This window comes from Kryptolebias marmoratus, linkage group LG13 (assembly GCF_001649575.2).
Source record: "Kryptolebias marmoratus isolate JLee-2015 linkage group LG13, ASM164957v2, whole genome shotgun sequence".
In the NCBI taxonomy this organism is placed as follows: Eukaryota; Metazoa; Chordata; class Actinopteri; order Cyprinodontiformes; family Rivulidae; genus Kryptolebias; species Kryptolebias marmoratus.
In genome coordinates, this window is record NC_051442.1 from 19,939,497 (window position 1) to 19,963,368 (window position 23,872).

The 23,872-nt window shown below is 41.3% G+C and overlaps 1 protein-coding gene and 1 long non-coding RNA gene across 2 annotated transcripts in view; one reads left to right on the forward strand and one right to left on the reverse strand.

Annotated features, from left to right (window-relative positions):
• Positions 1–20,938, forward strand: part of LOC119617589 — a 35,635-nt gene extending 14,697 nt beyond the window's left edge. Inside the window, exons 2-3 of the long non-coding RNA XR_005233922.1 lie at positions 16,265–16,371; positions 19,251–20,938. This is a non-coding gene — a long non-coding RNA (uncharacterized LOC119617589). The remainder of the gene's footprint in view (positions 1–16,264; positions 16,372–19,250) is intronic.
• LOC108233786 (E3 ubiquitin-protein ligase RNF43) overlaps positions 1–23,872 on the reverse strand; it is a 100,037-nt gene that overhangs the window by 24,467 nt on the left and 51,698 nt on the right. Inside the window, exon 2 of the mRNA XM_017412470.3 lies at positions 11,690–11,803. Within this exon, the coding sequence (XP_017267959.1) occupies positions 11,690–11,803 (114 nt within the window). The remainder of the gene's footprint in view (positions 1–11,689; positions 11,804–23,872) is intronic.

The window sequence follows — 23,872 nt, forward strand, 5'->3', positions numbered from 1 at the left end:
AAAAAAAAACAAAAAAAAAAACTAAACTGCACGGCTGCGAAATGCAAAGGACACCACTTGTTTTTGAAGTGGTGACAAAAAGAGGAATGCACTTCTCATTAAGTAGGGAAACCTGCAGCACTCCTCTCATTGTTGTGCCGCTCACTAAGCAAAGCTCTTCATGAAAGGTCTCTGATGCTTGCTAATCCGACTCCCCACCACCACCGCCACCCCAACACCCCCCTTCTCAGTTGCACAGGCCTACTACTAAGAGTACGTGGCTGTTCATTACATTTACCGCCACACCCACGTCCACAGAGTCCACCTTGACTGCAAACTCTCATTGGGACCAAAGGGAAAATTTCTCTCAAAACGAGTCTATTTAGATGATTATGACATCCAACCACATGAACCCAGCGTGTCTGTTTCTAATGTGTTGATAATCTTCTATATATTGTACCTGCAGTGTTCTAGAGATAAGATGAGGTCAACAAACAGCTGCCCAAGGCTTGTTTGGGTGGCTGCAGTTTGAAAAAACATTCCTGCTGGTGGAGACTCTTCTTTGCTCAAAATATTCTTCCCATGGGAATGCACCACAACTGCAGACTTATCATCTTCCTTTCCTAACCTTTGACTTTTAATGCGGCAAACCTGCTGATGTAAGATTTCTAATTTTGCTTCCGGGTCGGCCCGGAAAGTCTAATCTTCATAGAAACAAAAACTGTATAGACTCTGACGTCAGATTTTTTTGTTGGGCTTTCTAATTGTGATTGTATTTAGGGATGTCCTGAGCCAATCTGAGCCAATCCCAAGCATCCGATCGGGATCATATTGGAGTTGCTGATTGCCTTCAGCTCCCAGCTTTCTGTTGTTGATATACTGTCTATGGTTTTAACGTCAGCTGTGCCATAATACAGCTGTATGTTGTGATGTGATGTGCCAACATGTCTGCGGTATGGAAGTATTTTAAAATACGAAACAAGAGCTGTACAGTAGATCCTTGGGTTTAGATATATCTTGTGGCGAAATTGCCAGAGCAGCAATCAATACCAGCAATTTAATTTAAACTATTAAAACCCAAACATTCAGCTGAGTACACCGAGTTCACCCCGCTAACACATAAAGCTAACGCGGCTAGCAACACTATAGAAGAAATGCTAAAGAGAAGAGACAAATTTCCACAAGACAGACATAAAAAAAAATTATATAACTGAGTTTATTGCTCTGGATAGCCAACCCTTCACAATGGAGGAGAAAATTGATTTTATTGCCTTTTTGGAGCTGTTGGAGCCATGCACCTACCTTCCTGATACTACATAACAAACACAGGGCTTCCTGAGCTGAATAAAAAATGAGTTCTTTCCTTTGTAGATATAAAAAAAAATAGTTGAGGAGCAACATAAACACTGCAAGAAAGCAAACTTTCCTGCAATGTAGAGCTACTGAGGTGTCAAACACATGATGCATTGATTTTAACCCTTTATTGTACTTATGGTCTGTAATTTGAAGTTTGTGCTGTAAAAAACACATGATAAATAAACAATGACAGTATCAGACTGAGACTTTGTTTTGTCAGTCTTGATCTTAAATTACTCAGATCTATAAAAGGGGTAAAAAAAAAAAAATCTTGATCAGGACATCCAAACTGTGTTTGTCATTTTGGTTTCTTTGTGGGTTTTGCCTCTTGGCAATAACTCAGTTACTCCCTTTTCAACTGAAGCATGCAAAAATATGAAGTACTGACTAAAACAGGTAATAACACTGTTTTTATCTGTCGGCTCTGCCCTTCATCAAGAATTGCTGAATATTCTGCTCTAGTAGAAACTGTAAGGCGTAAATCTAAGAAACATACCATCTCTTGTTATAATTTGGGTGGCTGTGGACCAGTGGTTAGAGCAGCCGTTCACCAACCAGAGAGTTGGTTCGATTCCTGTCAGCAGTCACATGTCCAAGTGTCTCTGGGCAGGACACTAAACTCCTCACTGCCTCCAATGTGCCCCATCAATATATGAATGGAGTTTAAAGCACTGATTAAACTCTATAAAATGATTTATTCAGATTAGCTTTGTAGAGTGCTGTATGAATGTGTGTGGATGGGTAAATGAGGGTAGATTGTGTTGTAAAGCGCTTTAAGTGGCCTGGTTGGTTAGAAAGGCGCCATCCAAGTGCAGTTTATTTACCAAAAGCATTTAAAGAATCTATTTTACATGTTATTGCTAAAATACCTTTTGTAATTTAGTTGGCTTTTGTGGCACCAAAAAATACATCATTGAAAAATACTATGCACAAAATGTGTTCTTGGCAAGAGTTAAAAGCCCTGGAAAATAAAATACTCACCACTGCTGGAGGATGTTTATCAGTTCAATATTAAATCAATTAAAAAAAGCTGTTGAAATGAGGGACAGATTTTCAGATTAAGTAACTAATAATTTATGGACTCACTTGATCATGTGGTAAAAATGATGAAATCATAAATCTACAAAGTGCCTATCAGTTTGTTGTTGCACCTTTTCTTCATTTCCTACCGTCTCAAGTTCTTAGATCAATGGATCTCACTGATAAAAATCAATACTCCTCATCAGGCAGGGAGCAGTTTTCTCATACAGCAGTTGACGGATCAGTTCTGACAGAAAGGTCCTTTGGGCTCTGTGGGTTGTGGGCGGGGGTCTCTGTGGATTGAACTTCCCACAGCTGACTTCAGATCTCATCAGATTGCTATCTGAGCAGTTTGGAGGCATTTTTAACTTATAAAAAAACTCAATTAATTACCAGTTGTTTTGGAACAGTGTTGCGCAACAAGGTGGATGTCAACTTGGGGCAGTCTTGTTGCCATGTGGGGGTGTGATTAATCTGAAATATTTTTAGCGCTCGCTGCTAAAAAAACTATATTTTTGCCTCAATGTTCGTCTGTTAGCTAAATATTTAATTCACAAGTGGACGGTTTTTAATAGAACACCCAGAAAGTATTCTCTCGATGAACAACTACATCCGATTAATATATGAAGTCAACCTAATTCAAGAGGACTTCCACGGCTAATCAACCTGAACAAACACAGCTTTACAGATACTGAGCTAAAACTTGATGTGGTAGTAGCTGAGAGTCAACCCCAACATAATCTCCGAGCACTAACACATCACACAACATCTGACATGATTGCGAGAGATGGGGCAAAATGTTATTTTCAAGATTTAACCTCAATGGATATAACTCTGTCATTTCTTAACGTAAGAGGATCTTAGTGAAAAACTCTGGCATGAAAAGTGGCGGGTGATACGCATTCATTCAAAGAATCCTAGGTCTTTAATTTACCTATGTCTAACAAAGCTAAAATGATTTACAATGAAGTAGGTTTTATGTTGTATCTGTGACTTGGCTTCTCTACAAAATGAAACATTTCAATGAAAATCCTCCAAGAGCGATGGTTCTATCATCTGTTTTTCTGGTGTGCCAGGGGTTGTATTACCACCACCAACTGCAACACAAAACCAAAGGAAGAAAGAGTACATGAGCTTATATTGAACAGGGGTGGGGTTCTGATTCTCCTTGTGTAGGTGGATAAGGGAACGAGCTGGACAAAAGTGCTCATTGTGTGGCTTTATTAAAAACCCTCGGAGTGTTCAATACTGGCATCACCATAAAAAGGACAAGAGAAAGAAGACTCTTGCGTTTAAAAAATGTGCCCGCACTCCAAATGCCACCTGTTTTTAGAGACAAAATAAAACTATGTGGGTTTACTAAAACTAAATGCACAGAGTAAAAAAGAAGGCTGTAACACTAGAGCACAAAGATACGCACTTACAGCTCAGTTATCTTCACAATAAAGCGGTGAGCACTGACAGCGTTGAACCTTTAAGAAAACAGGTTCAGGGTGAAACAAGCACAAACAGAGGACTGTGGTTAGTTGCTGTAATATGTTACCCTCGTGCTTTCAAAAGAAAAGGCACGACAAACAGTGCCAAAGTAGCTGAATAGAAAATTGAGCAAAAAAACAAACCAAAAAAACAAGAAACGATTCTTAACAAGTGAAACCACAGAAACATTTGGGTCATTTGTCTGTGTAACGCTGTTCAACCATGACAAGCCCACTAGTTTACTCTGCTGCATTTTACTGGAGTCATGAAGGCGACGAGAGGCCTGAAAAGGACTAAATTACTCTTGGAAGTGAGCCATTTTACTGCAAACACAGCAAGGAGTTCTTTAGGATCTGTCACTCTGAAGAGTTTATTTCATATTTAAATGAGCAGATTTCGCTTTGCTATTTTCTCACAGTCTTCTTCCTGCCCGTGAGCATCAGTTACTCATTTTTACAATACAAAACAGCTGCTTCCATTCAGCCATGGATGCTGTTTGTTGGGGTGCTACGAGGGGTAAAAATATCAAGAGTACAGGCTTTGAATTGAACTTTTGATGATATTTTATACTTCTGCACTCTGATATTCTACAGCTTTACTAAATAAAGTCTCCTGTAGTGTTTTGAAAAGAACGTTTCAGGAAGAACTTCATATTTAATAGAGATCAGCTCATGTTTTACTTGCTTAACAGCAATGGGAATCTAATAATGAAAGCAGACTGAATGTGACAATATTGTGCTTGTGTTTGCTTCAGATACTTCGTGGTTCTTGCCGTTTCATTATCAAGAGCTAAGCCAACGGAGGAAAGAAGACCGTGAGTCAGTTCACCCTCTTTAGGATAACTGTCTAAATGTCTGGCACAGGCAAGCAAATAATGTATTTTTTGGGAGCAAAATCAAAGCAAATCCAGAAGTCTTCAAACACTGACGCATTTCATACCAGCCAGAACGTCCATTGTGTACCTGCTGCTTTTCGCATTTACGCTCAAAAGCTGAAATATCCATCGTTTTCCAGATGTTCCCCTGTGTTCCTCCTCCGTGACTTGTCCCAGATGAACTAGAGACATTGGACTCGGCTAACTAAAGAGGAGATGCCAAAGGCAGATGCCATTCCGCTTCCAGCCCCGGTCTCTGCTACATGAAAAAAACAGCTTTAGGAATAAGCCTGAGGTCAGTCTCACCCCGTACAGACAGGGAGACGCAAGGAGAAAAAATACATTGTCACAAGAGTCATAATTTGTTCCTCCATCAACAGGGTTCTCTTGTTCTCAAACACTTCCTGTGAGTGGGATGAACACCTTTTGATTGCAGCCGTACGTAGCACACACGTGTGATTTCACACAGATGCCAGGCATCTCCAAAAACTTCCACTCTGAGACCTGGATTTAAAACGTGTTGGTGTCAGAGAATCCGATCACTGTTGTCGTGCAGACGAACGGCCGAATCGCAGTAAAAATGTTTAACTTCCAAACAGCAATGTGTGAACAGGGACTAGTTCTACCCTGACTGACGAGCTAACAGCTAGTCTGAATAGGGTCGAGACCAAATTGGATTGATTCTGTCTTAAAACAACTGCAGTTTAAAAAGAATTCAAAGTTCATGCAAACATTTCTCTGTCAATGTCAAGATTACACCAGCAGAAACTATATGACAAACTTACTGCTGCTATCTGTGCTTGTAAACAATTTAAAACATCTGTGTAAATAATCTTGTATTCTGAAATTGACAGCAGTGTAAAGATTTATAAAACAATGTTCGCATGAACTACAATTAAAGTTTTGAGATTTTAGCGGTTGTAACACGGCAGCTATCCAATGTAGCTCTGCTCGGGCTAGCCCCTAGCTTGTCAATCTGGTCCGAATTAAACTTAAGCCATTCAAAGAGCTATCTACAACAGGTAAGATATTGGTTATTCATAACCTGGACACAGACCTGAACTTCCCCTTTAATGGAGCAAAGCGTGCACATGAGCTCAGTCAGTCAACAGGAGCTGAATCAGAACATCTATCAGCCATACCTTCAGCTCTCCAAACAGATTTTTTTCTTCTTTCTCCCTCCTACATGTGCATGCTATCACTGTTCTGCTTGCTGCAGTGACTTCCCTTCTTTCCATGCCCCCCAACATTCACCTCGGACACCACAAATGCTCCCAACACTCCCAGTATACATTTGGAAATCTGTGGAGAGCAATGGGCTCAGAGCCAAGATGGCAGACTACAATTATGCTGTCCAATAAACTCAGAAGCTCCATATATATATATATATATATATATATATACATATATATATATGTGAAGTACTGAGAGATCTGATACAGCCATTGTATGTAACTGGAGTGAGTTAAATCTGATTTTGTGTTTAAGAACAAACCCCAGAAACCCTCATGATCATGTGCATGTCAAACCTGTCAGTTTGATTAATTATTCTGCAGCTTCTAATCCTCCTCTGGTGCCTTCATCCAAAACACCTGGTAACCCCAGTAACGGCTGTAACACATCCCTTTCTTCATCACCTTCATCTCTAAGTGTTGCCCAGAGGGAGACATGTAGCTGCAGTTACCAACAAGATGTGACAGAAATTATTCAGGTTCACTTCTTTAATGATGTTCCCACAGGGAGCAATGAAAATGTATATAATTATATTTGTGGATCTTTGCAAGGAGCAGCTGTATGTTACAGTGTGCATGTAGAATATCCAGTTTCAGCGAACATGGACACTGCTGATGCTAGGGCTGCATGATATTAGAAAATCTTGTGCAATATTACCGTTTAATATTGTGATGACAACATCAGTTAGACGATCTGAGAAAATGTTTGAAGCTTTCTATTCTGTTTATTTTTTTAACTAAACACACACAAACATAGTCAAAATCTCAGGGAACAGATGTTGTCTTTAACTTATCTGGCTGGCTGACTACTTGGACAACTCTGGTTGTTTCAAAATGTTCTGATAGTGACTGCAGACTAACTTAATGAGCTGCTTTTCAGTAATAATTTTAGATTTGTTTCACCCACTGACAACGTACATAAAAACCTCTAAATGCACAGCTGTACTTGTGGACAGAAAATACAAAGAGCTGGAAGCTGTTACGAGTAGTTCAGCTGAAGGAACTCACGTCAAAAGCAGAACATCTGAATCACATTATTTTTTAATTGTTGGGCACTTTTTTTTTGTTTTTATCAGGATCAGAATCACTCTTGTGGTGAGTGTTCTTATGTAAAGTTGTGGAGTTAGCACAAAGTATGCCGAACAGTGAAAGCTGCTCGGTCATATTTGGTGTCATTCAAATTTTCGTCCTTCCTTTTAGGGAAACAGCCTCTGCCTCATCCTCTCCATAGCATCCTAATCTGCCACTCTGCGTATCCTTCTTCAACACAGCTTTGCTTCCACTGACTTCCACTCTCCTTCTCTCCGCATCACACAGTACCTCCACCTCTCCAGGCTCTCTTCCACCTGCTCCCTACTCTCACTATATCATCTGCGAACATCACGGTCCACAAGGACTCTCGCCTACCTGCCTACCTGTCCACCATCACTGCAAACAGGAAGGGGCTCAGAGATGATCCCTGATGCGATCCCAGCCCCACCTTAAACCCATCTGTTACTCCTACTGCACGCCTCACCACTGTCCGCCATCCTTATAGGTGGCAGAATAAACTTTTGTGTCATCCAAATTAAAATCTAAAGTGTGGAGATGGCACTTTACAAAAAGCAAAGGCCTAGTAAAAGTTACTTTAAGTTGAGATGAGGGAAAACAAAATAACACTTTGTTTTGCCAGTGAAGCTAAAGGAATGTTTAGAAGCCTTCTTCGCCTGGGAAAGGAACCTGACATACTTCAGCTGGTGGACAGGCTGACTGAGTATACTGTCATCCGTTTAGTCATAACGCTAAACACGTAACCAACACAAGTACAAAACTAGCCATGACCATTTATATGAAAGTGAAGCTGAAACTCCAGTAATGATTAATAAAAATAGGCAAATTCAAAAGAATCATATCTACGCTATTTGCCCACTGATCTCTGTGTTTATGTGCGCAGAAAGAGTTTTTTGGAAAAGGGTGCTTAAAATATTGTGATCCAGTGACACACATTGTAAAACACATATGAACATGAAAGCAGCAGTTAAAGAAAACAGGATTACTGCACAATCGGGCCAAGAGGCCTTTTCATCTGATGAGCTGAATCAATAAAAGCTTTATGAGAGTTAACAAGTTCAGACACGGGCCAAAGACTCGATCTTCGTAGGAGCTGTGTTCACAAAACAACTTCAGGGTTCTGCTAGAGTAAATCATCTTGAAAAAGCGCAGATCAGGGCATATATTTAGAGTAAAGTCAGGCTCAAGGTGGAACTAGAGCCGTGTTTCTTGCGGAGCTGTAAAATCGTTGCAGTTTGGGCCTGGCGTCGTTTTTTTTCGAAGCCTCCGTGTGAAGAGACAAAGCGGGTTGGTCAGCAGGATCATTTCCACTGCAGCGCAACATGCTGGCAGGGGAAGCTGTGGCCTCTGTTTGTGTCGTGTTGTGTAGTGACGCAAAACCACTGGAGCGGTCGAAGGATTTGATTCAGGCCCTTTCAGAGAGAACGGGACACACAGATTGGTGGACAAAGAGGAAACTCGAATGCTGCTTGTGCCTTTCAAATCTCAAAAACGTTCGGAGTAACTTTGAATAAGTGAAAATTATAAAAGCGTTACAAATTTCCACTGCTACAAAAGTCACATTTTGATTACATATTGGTGATATGTTGGTATTTAATAAGGAGAACTCTGTTTTACTTTTCTTTTCTGAGTTTTGTGATTTTTACACAAACAATTCTTATGAATTTAAAGTAGAAATAATTATCATTAAAATGAGGGAAAAAGAACATACGATCTTCATCAGCTACATAAACAAACAAACAAAAAAAAAGGTTAAAAATTTCATTTTTTTTTTTAAACATGCAATTTTCCACATGAGCGAGACTTCCATTAAAACAACTGTGTTATTTACAGTAATATGCCTTGGGAAAATTTTTACAAAAGCTTGATAAGTAATGCTCAGAAATAATTACAAGATCATTTGAGTCATTAAGTTCAAAGTTAAGGTTGTACAGAGCTGGTCAGCTTTCATCTCACTGCTTATATCAAAGAAAAGCCTGAATGTGGAGGAGGGGCGGACAGTAGAGAAGAAAGTATCGGGAAAAGATGATAAATAACAATGCTGTCAGATTGTTTTGTATTCTATCGCATATGCTGTCCTTTGAAAGTCCTTTTATGTGTTTTCCAAAAGTTCATTCTTGTGAAGTACGTGATGCACGTCTAACGATGTGTTCCTGTTGTATGTATCGGGTTGAAGGGTGGGAAAATTAATGCGTGCTTTGATGTAAGAACGTCATATGGTACGTTGCCTGGACGTAACCGCCTGCTTGTTTTTGTTGGTGTGGTGTGTTGTTCTTCAGTGCTGCAGCCTATCTATGGTGTTCTTCTTGTCACAATTCTTCAAACTGCAGTCTTCTGTCAGCGTACAGCCATGGTTTCAGCCACCATTTTCAAGGTCTTCTTCTTCTTGCTGGTGTTCTTTGGTGCTCTACTGCGGCAGATCCCAGTCCTGCATTTTGTCTTCTGTTCTCTTTGTCTTCAAGAAAAGTCCCGAGCAAACCCACAACAGCAATTTGCACATTGCTTCCTTCCAGATCCGTGTTTGTGGGATGAAGGGCAAGTAGAAAATTTTGGTCTTATGTCAGTACACTTCACGTAAAAAAAAAACCTGCACTCTTACAACTAGTACTCTTACAACGCAGCATATATTGCAACAATGCAATATGCACAAACAGCACCAACATGACATTGTGATCAGTATTCATTCCCTTTTAAGACAAGAACACAAAGGAATATATCACTGATGTGCAGCTCTAACAAAACAGACAAGCAACGGTCATGCCTATATTACATATAAAGCACCAAAAGGACGCCAAAATACCATGAAAGTCAAGACGTTAGCACAGCGTAGCATAAGATTTTGTAATGTTTTTGGGTTACTGCTACGTAACCTTTTATCATTGCATATATGTGATATATGTGACAATTCAAAGCTGCTACATTCACGCTATAGAATTTTCCTACATGACCAATAAATCTGTGACAACCTGGCATAGCTGTAAATCACAATATGTGCACTTGAGTATCAGATATGTTAAGAGAGGATATTTTCTTACAGCCACATATCTCAATATACCATAGAAATGCAAGGCTAATACGAAAAAGTTAGACAAGGGTATATAGATCTAATGTAATATATCTTTAGGAGGGTCTTAAGAGCTTTTTTTCTCTATGTTTGAAGGCAACCTAAAAAAGTTTGATCAGTCATCTTTTAAAAAGGATTAAAGAGACCAATGACGGCAAATCGGTGAAGGAATCTCCCCTCAGTGGTCCCAGGAATCTCTGAAAACCAATATAAAAACAAATGACAAGAACGAAACGTCATCCTTCGAGGGTTTCAACCTCACTTTGTTTGCTTTACAGTCTATTCTAAGTGTAAATTGTGCAACATGAACCCTCTGTGGCCGTCAGAGTCTCTATAGATTGGCAGGGCGGATTACAGTCAGACTAAACTGTAAACAAGTCCCATCCAAAGACGGAGGCTCATGAAGCACCACACATCCCGCTCGGCACCGTCTGATTCATCCCCTTCAAAAGACCTAAAAGACTGAGAGCAAACTGAACGACAGCTGCACACTGGACCTACCCCATCCAGTAAATCCACCATGACCAAAAGCACTGAATCTCACCAAGGGAAGGGAGGATGCAGGTGGCTGGACTGGAGTTTATTGCAACACATAGTTTCCAGGGAGCCAAAACAACACTAAAGACCCTCACATACACACATACCATTACAGCAAGCGTGCACACACTCCTCCTCCTTCCGTAACTTCTCTGGATTTCAAAGACTATCAGGAAGGGGGGGGGGGAAGCACTCAGAAGCAGTTGTCTTTTGTACAAGGGTGCATTTGAGTGAGGGAGGGGGCAGGTTTTGTTTATGGGACAACACAGAGTTGCCATTAAGGCTTTAATCAAAACTATTTTCTGGAGTCAGCCTTGAGTGACAGCGCTCTTCCCCCAGCTTGGTTCCCCCTCAGAAGGAGCAACAGGGGGGAGGAAGAGAGGGGCGGGGAACTGTGGGAATGTCTCTACATCGTCGCCGCGGCGGGCAGCTCCTCGACATGGCTTCAAATTAGAGGAAAAGAAAACACGGGCTAAAAAAAGGGCTGTCGCCTGACTATATTCCTGCCTGCTAATTTGTTGCCACTTGAAAAACGGGGGGAAAAATAGCAACAGTTTAAATCACACTGCTTTAAAGTCAGGGGTTGCCAGCCAGCATGCATGGCAGATTACTTAAACCCAGGGGGAGATTTGGGTCAGCTCTGTCAAACTTACACATACATTTAAACCATTGTGGCTGGAATCTGTGGAGGTCTGGCTGCATTCTTATTAGAGGGAGGCAGAAACGGAGAACCCTGAGTGTCTGGCTGGCCCAGATCGGACCAGTGACAGCTGGGGCTTGAAAGCCTCACATCCAAAGCCAGGGCTCATAGCCACTTGCTACATAGTTACACTGAGCTATTCCCACCCTCTTCTTTCCAAGACCTCACCCTGAAAGATCCTGGACAAAACTTAAAACTTTTGCCAGATAATTCCCAATCAAGCCTTCTTTACTTTAATCCAAAAGCATAATGACCACAGGGAAGATGTTTTATCTGTTGACATATCCAAAAAAAGAAGAAAAAAAAAAGAAGAAGTGAGTCACAGAGAGGGAGAGAGAGGACTGAAAAACGCATGTGAAGAGCTACCTTTGAATGTGAACGTGTGCGTGTGTGGAGGGTACCTTTTCAGTCAGCGGGAGGCAGGGGGGCACCCTGTGCTCTAGTTTAACGATGGTGATGAAGGCACTGTCCTGCTGCTCATCCTCGCTCGTGTTGCACAAAGACAGAGGGTGATACTGCAAAAACGCAGAAAAAAGAAATATTATACAGATAAGCCTGAATAAGCATACATTCAGCTAAATCTTTTAACAAGTGGTGCTGAAACTTGTAGAAGTTATTTAACTTGACAAGGCCAAGACCTATTCATTTTTTGTTAGTGATCATGATTGACTGCAGCCGATAGTTTCTCTCTGCCAGCATAAAAAAAAAAAAAAGATTTGTTTGACAGCACTTATTGGATCAGACCTCTGTGAAGACCTAAGAGTGAGAGGAAATTGGTTATGATGTTCAAAAACAACCCAGGAATCCCTGAGCTTTAAGCCTGCCATGAACTGGAAACCGTCCACAGTGAAGGGAGTTTCATATCACCGTGAACTGAGAAGGTGCCAACCAACAAAGAACACTATACCTAAGAACAATCTAACAACTGTCAAGCATGATGGTGGCAGCATCATGATGTGATACTGGTGCATTGCACAAAAAGGTTGATATACTGAAGGTGGGCTCATTTCAAATTATCCCACCTTACCTCAAATCAATAGCTAGCTGGTTAAAACGTGGACACATTTGGGTGTTCTAACAGGATGATCATCCCAAACACATCAGAATTGGTTTCTGATTGGATAAAGCAGGCCAGCTTCTGGAACAGCCTTCCAAAAGCCCTGACCTCAAGATGTTAATAATTTATAGACTATGCTTAAAAGCTGGGTCTACGAGAAGAAACCGACCAACTTAAATGAACTCTACCAATCTTGTCAAGAAGAGTGGTCAAATATTGGGACAGATTGTCTGACCTCATCTGTAGAGTTCCGTATATATGAGTGATTATAAACATAAGCAGATAAAGTCAGAAACCTAAAGAAGAAACGTTTAAGACAAGCTTTTAAAAGACAGTCTAGACAGACTTGAAAAAGCTGTTTTCACGCTATCAGAGAACAAAAGTCGGAGGCCTTCGAGTGTGAAACTAAGCCTCTTCCTTTCTGAACCGTCACTGCTGGTATCAGGAGGAAAAACTCTGGTGACCTATGAAATCAATTACATGGAAGGTGATGTTCACTCCCACCCAAAGCCTTCAGGTCTGAAAGAATGAGGGAGGAACATTTGATCCCCTCTGAAAGGGAGGAAATTCACAACTGCTGAAAGGCTGCATTTAACAGCTCAAAGGATAGAAGCAGTGTTTGCAAGTCGCAGACATGCTGTCACGAGTACGAGGAGCTGCAGGGTGGTCATGGAGGCAGCCGCATGCTCCTGAACCCCCCACCCCCCATCCCTCATCAGACAGCAAATAGATTCAATACAGTATACGAATGCACCACCCAATAAAGTGTGCCCCGATCAGTCTTAATTAGGGTTCTGAGATCGCCCTGTGCTCCCCCACAGGGAGCGGTTCCACCCTTTCCCGACTTGCCCTGTTACAGACCCGGTCCGGGCCCTACTTCTGCCCCAAAAGGCCTCTTCATGTGGCTGTGGGCCTCCCCCTCAACTCGCCCAGCGGAAATCCCTAAATTAAAAAGACCCAAGGGTGACATCAACAGCTGGCATCCCTGGGCAGGAGAACTGACGTAATGCGCAGCAAAGGGCTGGTGGATGTCTGTCAGACAGAGAGAGGGAGAGGAGGCGAGAAACAAAGCAGACTTGGAGGAAAAGAATGGGAGAGGAAGATAAAAAAGGCAAAAATAACAGCAGCATCTGGCTGCTGCTCACCCGCATAATTCTGATGGAGGCGGTGATTAGGTGTAATATATCATGTTTAGTGTGGGTTTTTTTTTTGGGGACATGGTGCAATTTTTTATGGTCTGATATGTTTGACCTCCTGAGACCCTGCATCCTCATATGAAAACATTGCATTATCATTACTTATTTTAAAGAGACAAAAACACTCAGAAGCAGAAACAAGATGGCCCTGAGGTCATGAACAGCAAGATAACACGAGTAACAACACTATATATATATATATATATATATAAAAAAAGTAATATTGTACCTTATTTTTCATCCAATCTCATCTGTAAACAGTGTCATACAGGCCGTGTGTCAAACAAAAACTCTAAAAATGAAATAAAAATAGTACAAAAAGGAGTGTTTATTTCAGCTCATTTGGCCTAAACTGAATGCAAAATAAAGGTCAACACATAACTGATTAACATAACACCCAATCTCTCTGCTACCTGAGTGCTTGTGGTAATACATGAGGTGGTGCTTATTGAATGTCTGGTGATGAGTGTTTTTACCAGCATTTATTAGATGTCACAGAGGGTTTTAAAGTGTTGGACCCTTTTAGCTTTCCATACATCCACATCTCGTTCCCCACTGCTGCCACAGATAATCGGGAACGCAACGCTTTTCCACACAGCAAGCCATCAAGCTCCCGTATTTCATTTGAAGGAGCCATTCTTGCTTTGCTTTGGTATGGAGTGCTTCAGATAGTACATATATTAAGGAATTAACTTCATGGGTTAAGCAATTACCTTTCTAGCATAAGAGGTATGAGAAAAGATTAAAATAATCAGCATGAATCTACCCCAAATCATGTATCTCAGGCCTGAGCACGCGGCTGGAAGGAAGTCGAGCTGCGGAGCGCAATGAACCCCTGGCGTGTCCAGCATGCTGTGCTGCCAGCTGTCTCCACCAATCTGCATTTACTAGGCTCAAATTAGAGGCCTAAAGTTGAACTTGGCATTTTAGGAAAGAAAAAAAATAAAAAACAACTTTTAACGGTATTACTTCTGTGAAGTCCCCTTTTGTGAGGCAGATTTGTGGGAAATGTAGAAAATGAGCTACGTTCAAGATAATTGTACAGAAACGTTACTTTAAATCTTTAAGGCTAACCTGATCTTGTCTGGATATCAAACAAGTTGATGCACGGGGCTGCTGTGGAATCACACCAAAATAAAGGAGATAATAACCCCGAAGCTGAGCCAAGCAGGCTCAGAAGGAGTGGCTGCCGTTACTTTCTTCTGGCTTTCTGAGGCTCTGAGGCCAACCACCTATGTTTTGCATCGGCGACTAGACCGAGCATTATCTTCTATTTTCGATGTGCCCACACCACTTACAATCTGAGGGCTGTGAACACTCTCCATGTGCCACCATTGGTGCTGTATACCACTTTGAAGCACGCTGCTGCTGGACTATAAACAGCAACAAGGACAATCTGAAACGTCTTCATTTGGTTTTTGTGTGGCCCTGAGAAAAAAGGAGCCTGGGAAACCGAATCACTCGGTCTCCATTTCACAGGGACGAGAAACCACAGGCAACGCAAATTGTTCCCCATAGACTGTTAACAATGCTAACTCCTCTGTTCCGCCTCCTCCTCCTCATCTGTCTAGATCTGTTGCAAAACTCACGGGGATGTGTCCCTCTGTTTCTTTGTAGCCTCGATTAAAGGCATTCCTATCAAGTTCAATCAAAGACCTCTCCAAAAATATTCCCAGGCAAGAGACTAACAGCCTCTAAAACAAATGCAAGGACAGAAAAAGAGGGAAATAAATAGTAGCTGTGGTAAGAAGTCAACATTTTTTTTTCTCTCTCACTTAGCCCTGCGGATCTCCTTTTTTCGTCTGCCAATAATCAGTAAGACAGCTTTCTAGTTCATCTGCTGCCAGCAGGGAACCAAGCCCAGGCAGTTATGTCAGTGAGTTAGAAAGAGGGGGGCGAAAAAAGCTTGCACCTCCCATCAGGCTCTACCAATTAATTACCAGCTGTTCAGGTCGCAGGACGTCTGATGAGCCTCGGCCAAAACGCTCAACACAGAAACCGTCAAAACGATGCGGATAGCTGTTTCAGATGGAACATGTGTATCGATTTGTGTTTCACTCACGGGAGTCCAAACTGAAAACCTGAAAAGGGCTAAAATCCTTTTTCAGTGGGGTTCTGCCTGGAGGCCTAAAAAGCCTGCCAGGTTACTGCTTATGAGCGTCAATCAGCACAGCATATGTAAACCTGTGAACACATTAAAACACACAGTCCTGAATACTAACCCACCTCCAGAATGACTCAACCTCCCAAATGTAATAAAACCTTTTCTAGAGACTCCTCTGCTGAAGAAGCACCTGCTTAGTTCTTCACTGCACAAAAACACATAGAGTCATGCAGGGGGTTTAAGATGTGGTGATGGTTAAATTAAAAATGTTGGCCAAAGAGATGATGTCTACATTCAGCCCCGGATTTACTAGGACTGTGCAGAGCTTGTGTTTTTGCTCCACTTGTTGCACATTATTTGAACAGTCTTTTGCACAAAGCAAACAGAGCTGATTATATGCCAGCACAAACACACCCATCAAGTTCAGCAGGTGTGGGAGGGGGGAGGGGGGGGGGGTTATCTTGCAAGATAATTACTTTAAATTATATTTGTTTACTTATGGCTGTGAATCACTGTCTGTTGAAGTCATCTATAATATTGTGTGTTCTGACTGTAAGACAGCAACAACTGGATTTTATGTGTCTATGATCACTGCGTTGTTTCATCTACGATTTTCTAGACGCAACAGTGTCTGACACTCCCGACTGGGAGAGGTGATGGATTATACATAGTTCCCACAATTCTTGGCCAGAAGGGAGCAACGCAATATTTTCGTCACCTTGATAGGTAAGAACTAGACAATTATGCCTTCAAATCAAACTAAATCCAGGTATTTACTTATTCTTGACCAATGTGCGAGGGAAAGATATATGCAGAAGATTGCTACTGTCAGAAGTGACCAGTATGAAGTAAAAATAAGAGGAAATGCCCAGCATTTTGCCGCCTAGCTTGCACTACGACATTGTCAATTATTTAGTGTACATGAAGAGTGCTTACACCATGGAGGAGCCATGTGGCCTGAAAGCAATCGATTCACACAATCAGTGTTTCAACAGATTTCTAAAGGATGTCCGAACTCTCCATGGTAATAATAATAATATCATACATGCACATGTAGGCATACCCTGTCTACAGTGTGTTTATGGATTAGAATCAGACCTCAAATGGTGCACTTTATTTGTAACTATCATTCGAACGTAACAGTTTTTATTATTATGCTATTTAATTTCTCAGTGACTAAAGCATTTAACTCAAATTTAATTATTTAACTGTAATGATAGCGTTAGGGTTTAGCACAGAGCATAAATGGGTTTTCTACAGTAGAGCTGTTCTAAATCATGAAACCAGTGATTCTAGTACATATACAATTATACTCTAACATTACTAAACAAAACTTAATTTTTTTTAAATGTTCCTTTTATCAGAAAAAAAGTGGTCTGAACAGATTCTAGATGTGTTCGAAGACTGATCCTTGTGGTGGATGTTTGCCAGCAGGACTCGCCAACGTTCCGCACTCAAGTCCTCCATTTGAGGTCCTTCAGTTTCTTGATTTTTGGAATGTAGTGAAAACTAAGCTTTACGGAACCGTCTGCACTGTTTGAACATCCTTTAACCCAACACGAAACAATCATTGTGACTACAGTGAAAAATAGCCCTGGACTGAAAAAAAAGTGTCCTCCACCATTCCAGCCAATTGTCCGGAAGTGTGACATCATCTGGGAACTAGATATATCTTACCTGAGATTCCTGGCCTCTTTTCTGTAAAGGTAACAATGCAACAGATTGGTTTTCTTCTTTTGTTGTTTCTCCTGAGATGCAAATACCACCAGTTCTCAGGAGAGGGAAAATATCTGACAAACTGTCGCAAAGACGTTGGTCTTTGAGAAGCAGGCGCTTTTCTTTTTGACCTAACAGTTATTTACATAATTATGGGAGGGACTTCCTGTAAATGCACACATAATTTGCAGCGCAAATCTCACTTTGTGTGGTCTTTCTGAATAAAACAGATGTGCAAAATTCTAACTTGCGTCCGCAAATGACGTGCAATCCCTTGGTGATTTTGGGCCTCAATTTTGTACATACTGTACAAAAGCCTCGATCCAGTCTTCACTGCTTCAAGTTCTGCCTCCAGGGAACGAGACTTCCTCACAATATTTTATTGTGGCCCTGAGTAATAAGGTTTCCATACTTTCTGAAGGTCTTTTAAAGTTTTTTTTTTTTCAAACTTAGGACCTTAACATGCAAAACAGCATTCCTCTGAAGGTCAGGTATAATAGGGTCCAGACAAAAATGATGTCAAAAAGAATCAAATATTCAAAGCAAAAAAAAAAAAAAAATGAAATCAACAAAAAATGAAAATTACTTTGTAAAGCCTCGAGAACTATTGCTCAAGAACATATTAAAAGCTTAACAGAACCTTTGGCTCCAGTAAAGCAGTACATAAAAAACCTTTAGGTGGGTAAAGACTTTTGTATGATTCTGAATGTTTAACCATGTCTTACTCGGTGTGGAAGAAGACTCCACAATAAGGGCGGCTGTTTGTTTTAATCGCAGGAAAAAGTGGCTGCCAAATGAGCAAATCAACCACATGTAATAGCTGAAAGCAATCAGAATCTGGTTACCTGGGTTACCGTGCAGTATGCATGGCAACAATCTTTTTTAAGAAATGAGTGAGCCTGAGGTGGCAGGACGGGTTGAGACTCTGAACCCTTTGCTTCCCAACCTGCCACTTTGGGAAACAAGTCAACCTGACATTAGTGTGTGAGAGTTTGCCGAAGAGTGCGCGGCTGTGTGTTGTTGCTAAAAGCACCTGAGCGTGTGCTTGCAAGTGAACATACGTGTGCGTGCCCATCTGTGTGAAAGTTCCTGTGGGGTTCTTCTACAGGGAAGTGAGTGATGCAAGGCTGCTTGCTGGAGCTGCGCACACACTCTCTCCAGCTGTCAGTATCATTGATCAGACTCCTTAATATGAAATCCTTGTATCCCATAACCATACAGTTAAGTACATTCATAAGGAAGGTAGTTATGAGAAAGATGTCTGACTCCTCAGAGCCACAGGAGCAGAGCAGACGTCCTCTCTGAGTCGGAGCATCTGGAAAAGTGCTATCTGAGGAATTTTAACTTGTTCTCTTTGCAAATGCAAACGAGAAGGACGCATTACTGCTTTGCTCCTGTCAAAACAAAAGGAGTGTCGTCACCCTCCCCCCCCTTACACACACACACTCACACACACACACACACTTTATCGACAGTGTCAGCCCCATCTCCAGTAACGGTTACCACAGAGAATGACTTGGGGGGAAACATGATCCCTTAATGAAGCCCAAGTAATTACCACCAGACCCAAATGTTCCTGAGCGCTTTCTTTAAGTAGGAGTGACCCCCCACCCCACCCCCACCCCCAAGTCGAGGCCCGTCAGACTGTCTCTGCTCTATAAAGGGGATTAGACAGGGAAGAAAGAACCTGCAGAAGGAAGAGGAGCTAAACTTATAGAAGGGAAGCTGGGGGGGGTGAATGAAGCTGCTGGAACTCCAGGAAAGGGAACAACTGTTTGTGTCCTGCCTCATTTCTGTGGGTCCCACTGCTCGCCTTTCACACTTTTGCTCTTTTTTTTTTTCTTTTTTTTTACCCTCCCTAATGCAACTGTTTCCCTTGTTTCTTTCAGATAACACGTGGCACAGGAGTTCAAGTGGGCTGAACTTTGTACACCAAGGCGCAGAGCTGGGTACAGCCACACCTGTGCTTTGAAGGGTGCAGCCCACTTTCATCCAGGCTTGGCAAATGTTACCGCTGATACCGAATGTTGAAGCTGAATGCTGAAGCGGGAGTTGATTTAGTCAAAGCCGTTTTGCACATTTAAATTTGTGCCTGCACTCTCAGTTTGCTACAGTCTTCCCTTTATATACCATAAGCAGCTAACTTTTAGTACATCCTGATTAGAGCAGTAACTCGACTGATAAATCTGCTACAGTATACTTTTACAACTAAAATGTTTACACATTATGTTCTGAGTGCACAGACAATCAAGACAGCTACAGAGATCTACAGGCACGCAGGGATCTATAAGGACCCAGGTCACGCAGAGAACAATGTTATTGTTTGTGCAGGAAATTCAAACATGATATATGTGACAGACATTAGTTGATAAAAGATGAAGATCTATATTGCACTGAATTTTAGAGTTCCGGCACCGAAACAGTTTTTCTACCAACTTTCTATTTAGGATTTTTTTGGAGCAGGTCTGAAATAAGGGCTCCATGACGGAGTGGGGTTGAAATTTAGGCTGACCCCTCCTCTGACAATGCCGTATTTCAAAAAGCATCTTCCACGAATGAGTCGACTATGTCATCTAGCTGTTGATTTGACAAATAATAATGTAGCTACCTACTTTGACTTCAGTGTGAAAATCTGTCCTGAACTCTGTGGGGATCTGAGAGAAAACTGTATGTCCTATAGAAGCGAGGACAAACTGAGCAAAAGTCAAAATTGCCTGTTTTGATGTACAATTTGTACATACAGTGTAAAGATTGTGGAAGTAAAAAAGAGTTTGCAAAAATATTTGAAGATTCAGGCAGCTCAAAAGTTAGAGTGTGCAATATCATTCGATTATAAGCTGAATGTTTCATGAAACAAATCTCCAAAAATGATAAAACTTAAACTGAGATTTGGTTAACCAAAATGCTAGTTTAGTTATGTGAAGGCCAATATTCCATGAAAAGCTTTGCAGTAACTTTGAGTAATGTTTCTGTTGTAAAAAAAAGGCCTAAAGCTAAAGACCTTTAAAGAAGGCTGGGTTGTCTCACCTTTTTGGCCAAAAATTGATTGTTGTGTATTAGGAAATATTTTGCAGTTTGTTTGGTTTTTTTTTTGTGCAAGATTTGTCTATTTGTGTGATGTGCTGCTACCAAAATTTAAAGCACACTATTCCTGATCGAGACACGCATTTTATGTATATTATAGTTTCTATGGGATTTCCCAAAGCAAAAAAGCAGTAAGGGTGCTTCAGTGCATAAGCACTGCAAGTTCTTCACACCAGCTCTAAAAATTGAAGGCATGGAAGATTCAAGCTTGGTTGGATTAAAGAGACAAATTAATAATGTTATATGTGGTTGTTCATTATTGCAATACCGATGTGCACAGGGTTAATACTGCAAAGAACTGCTTGGATGCAAAAAATTGGGGGCTATTAAATTCCAAGAACATTTACAGTTTGCATTTATTTGACCAAGCCAATGGACTTTGACTGTCGTTGATGCTCACACCTGGTTTAGATGATGGTCATCAAGATGCTAAAGCGCACGGAAGGTTTTGTGAATGTTGTGATGCCAGAAAAGAAAGAGAGAAGTCAAAGAAATGTGGGTTCATTGCAAATGATACTGTCACCGCAATATTCAGGAATGATTTCACAACCGCATGTTATCCTGTTAACAGACACACCAAAGAAACAGCATATCAGGATCTGATTTATTCTTCACCTTCCTCTACTCGCAGTGTTACGCTGCGCCGATCATCGGCATGGCATGCGAGTTTAAGTTGTAGAGTTTAACAATGATTGTGACTTAGTTCCCACATGAAAGGTGACCAAAACATTCATTATACTGGTGTATATTTGTGGTTTTGGATTAAAGCAAACTGGATTAGTTAAAACTAGCACAATATCCGTTGTGACCTGAAACCTCTGGGTTCAGCTACAAACCTGTCCTGAAGGAGAAGGAACCATAGATTCTGCTCCAGACTGACATCCAACTTGTTAGTTATCAGTGCCAAAAGGTGAAAGGCAGATGATAATGTTTTTGGCTGTGTCTCTTTGTATGTGTGTGCGTGTTTGTGCAAGTATGCGTTTGTCTGTCTGTTACCAAAATATCTCATGAACCACTGCACAAATTTTAGTGAAACTCTCAGGAACTATTCATTGGATGTACAGCTACAGCTTAGGCTGTGGTAGCTCGGTGGTCAGCGCTTTAGCCTTGTAGTCCTGAGGCTGCAGGTTTGAGCCCAGGTTGCATCAAGAAGGGCATCTGGTGTAAAACTATTTGCAGAAGGGAGCAGCCAAAAGTGCTACAACTAACTAATTTTGGGATCAATCCAATTTGAGATTGACCTGAGCAAACACAAAGATGGCTATAAATCAGTCAGTTTTAGAGATGTGAAGTTAAATTTGGGAGCTGTAGTAGCTGGGAGTCATTTCTAACACATAGTCCAAACAATAACAACAAGCAAAATCTTGTAATATAGAAAGAGATCACACACAATGTTATTTTCATCCAAAACGGCTATAACCATCGTTTCTCAACACAAAATGATCTTAGATTAAAACTCTGGCATGTTACTGCTGTTAGCTGTGCTCTGGGTAATCATAGCAGTATGATAATTTACAGAAAAACGAGGAGTGCTGAGGACTCAAGATGGAGCCCAGTATCCTGTCTGCACTTCACGCACAGGTTCTGAGGTTGCACAAACAAAAATCCTCAGTGTATACAAAGACATTAACACGGACACTAAAAAACAACAAGAGTCCCTCCTTCGGCCTGAGGCCAGTGCGGCGCTATACATTTCAAAGCTGAAAGTTGAACATAAACACAGCACTTCCCTGTCATAACAAGTCAGCGGCTCGCTAACCCCACAGTTTGTTAGTGTTGCAGTGATCCTTCTTCCCTGTGGACGCGGGAGCCGCATCCACATGGCCTCCAGGCTTCCTCCGGCCCGCCTCTGGCCCGCAGGATGGCTCGCAAACGCTCTCAGGTTCCACAGCGTCAGTCGGAGACAAAAGCCACACGTTTGAAAGTGTCAGTCACTAATTGCTGGAACCCTGAGGTCAGGTATGTGGAACGCAATTAGCCGGGAGAACGAGGAAGGGTTCTCACAGATGGACGGTCTAAAGTATAGGCGAAATAAAGGAATGGACTGAAGGAAAAATATAAAGAGGATTAATTGGAAAGCTATTTTTACCCTTTACATCACTGTCAGATTCGCATAACATGGAAGTGAGCTCAGGCTGCACCAGATGTGCTACAGCTAGCTGATAATGACCCCTTTTGATGCTTGTAAATAACCATAAAATATTTTGTAAATAACCCTGCAATGAGAAACTGACAGGGACATAAACATGAGCATAAAGCGCCTTGGAAAATCTTGGACTAGCCGTTAGCTCGTCAGTCCTGTCAGAATTGTTTCTTCAAAGTGATGCGTTCAAAGAGCTATCTGCAACAGGTAAGATAATAACTGCTTATAACCTTTCCACAGAGTCCAGAAAAAAACGGAAATATTGTTTTTTTTAGAAATCTAAATGATGGGTTTTGTTGTGACTTTTTTTTAGATGCTTTTGAAATACTTTACACTTTTTTTTGTTCTCTAATTTTTTATTTATTTTTTTGCTTTTGGGGTTTGGGAAGGGTGGGGGACAGACATTTAATGAGTATCTTATTACTAATTTACCAAGACTAAAAGGTTGTCAAACCCTTTAACAATTCAGCTGTTTACTTTATCATATCTGTCCAAAAAAAAAAAGAAAAAACTTTGAGCTCTAAATGTAATAAATGGGACTGAAGGTGGCAATGAATTAAAGCACTCGGGCATCTTCACACAAGTTCATGGCAATCTATCCCATATTTACAGAGCGACTGTTGTCTAAACCAAATCGGTTGCCTGGGTAACCATCCCTAGAACCACTTAATAGCATGTTTGAGCTAAAACCCATTCAGAACGTCCCTCCAGAGACGGGTCTTTCCTTGGGATAAATGTCTGACTGTGGCTGATCTGAAACTGAGAGAAAGATTGAAAGTGAAAGTGTCTTCAGTAAAACTGGACTCTTTCAGTTTACAGAGGCCGAGGAACATCACTGCAGTTTTACTGTGGTTCTCTTTAATAAGAGACAGGTGCCTGTTTTACACACGCGTTCAATAAAACCACATTAGGTTGCTAAGGGTGGTTTTTAACACCACTCTTTTATTAGGAAATGCAATCCATTGTTAGAGCTATCCCCAAACCAACCTTCAGCACCATGCTGATCCTAAACAGGGGTCAGGACTTGACTATGGCAAGTGAGATGGAGACATTTGTTTTCTGCTTATCTTAATTTAACCTGCCTCGTCTTTGAAACCTTTCATAAAGCTTCCAACCAGAACAGCTCCTGGGTTGGACATTAACGATCACGAGCTGATCTTCGCACAAAGCACTGCTTTTTAAAGGTTACACAAGCCTAAAATGAGACAACGCCACACAGCTTTTGGTTGTCCCATTGCCAGCTGCATGAAACGGAGAATATTATCATCTTGCCAGGCTGAAATA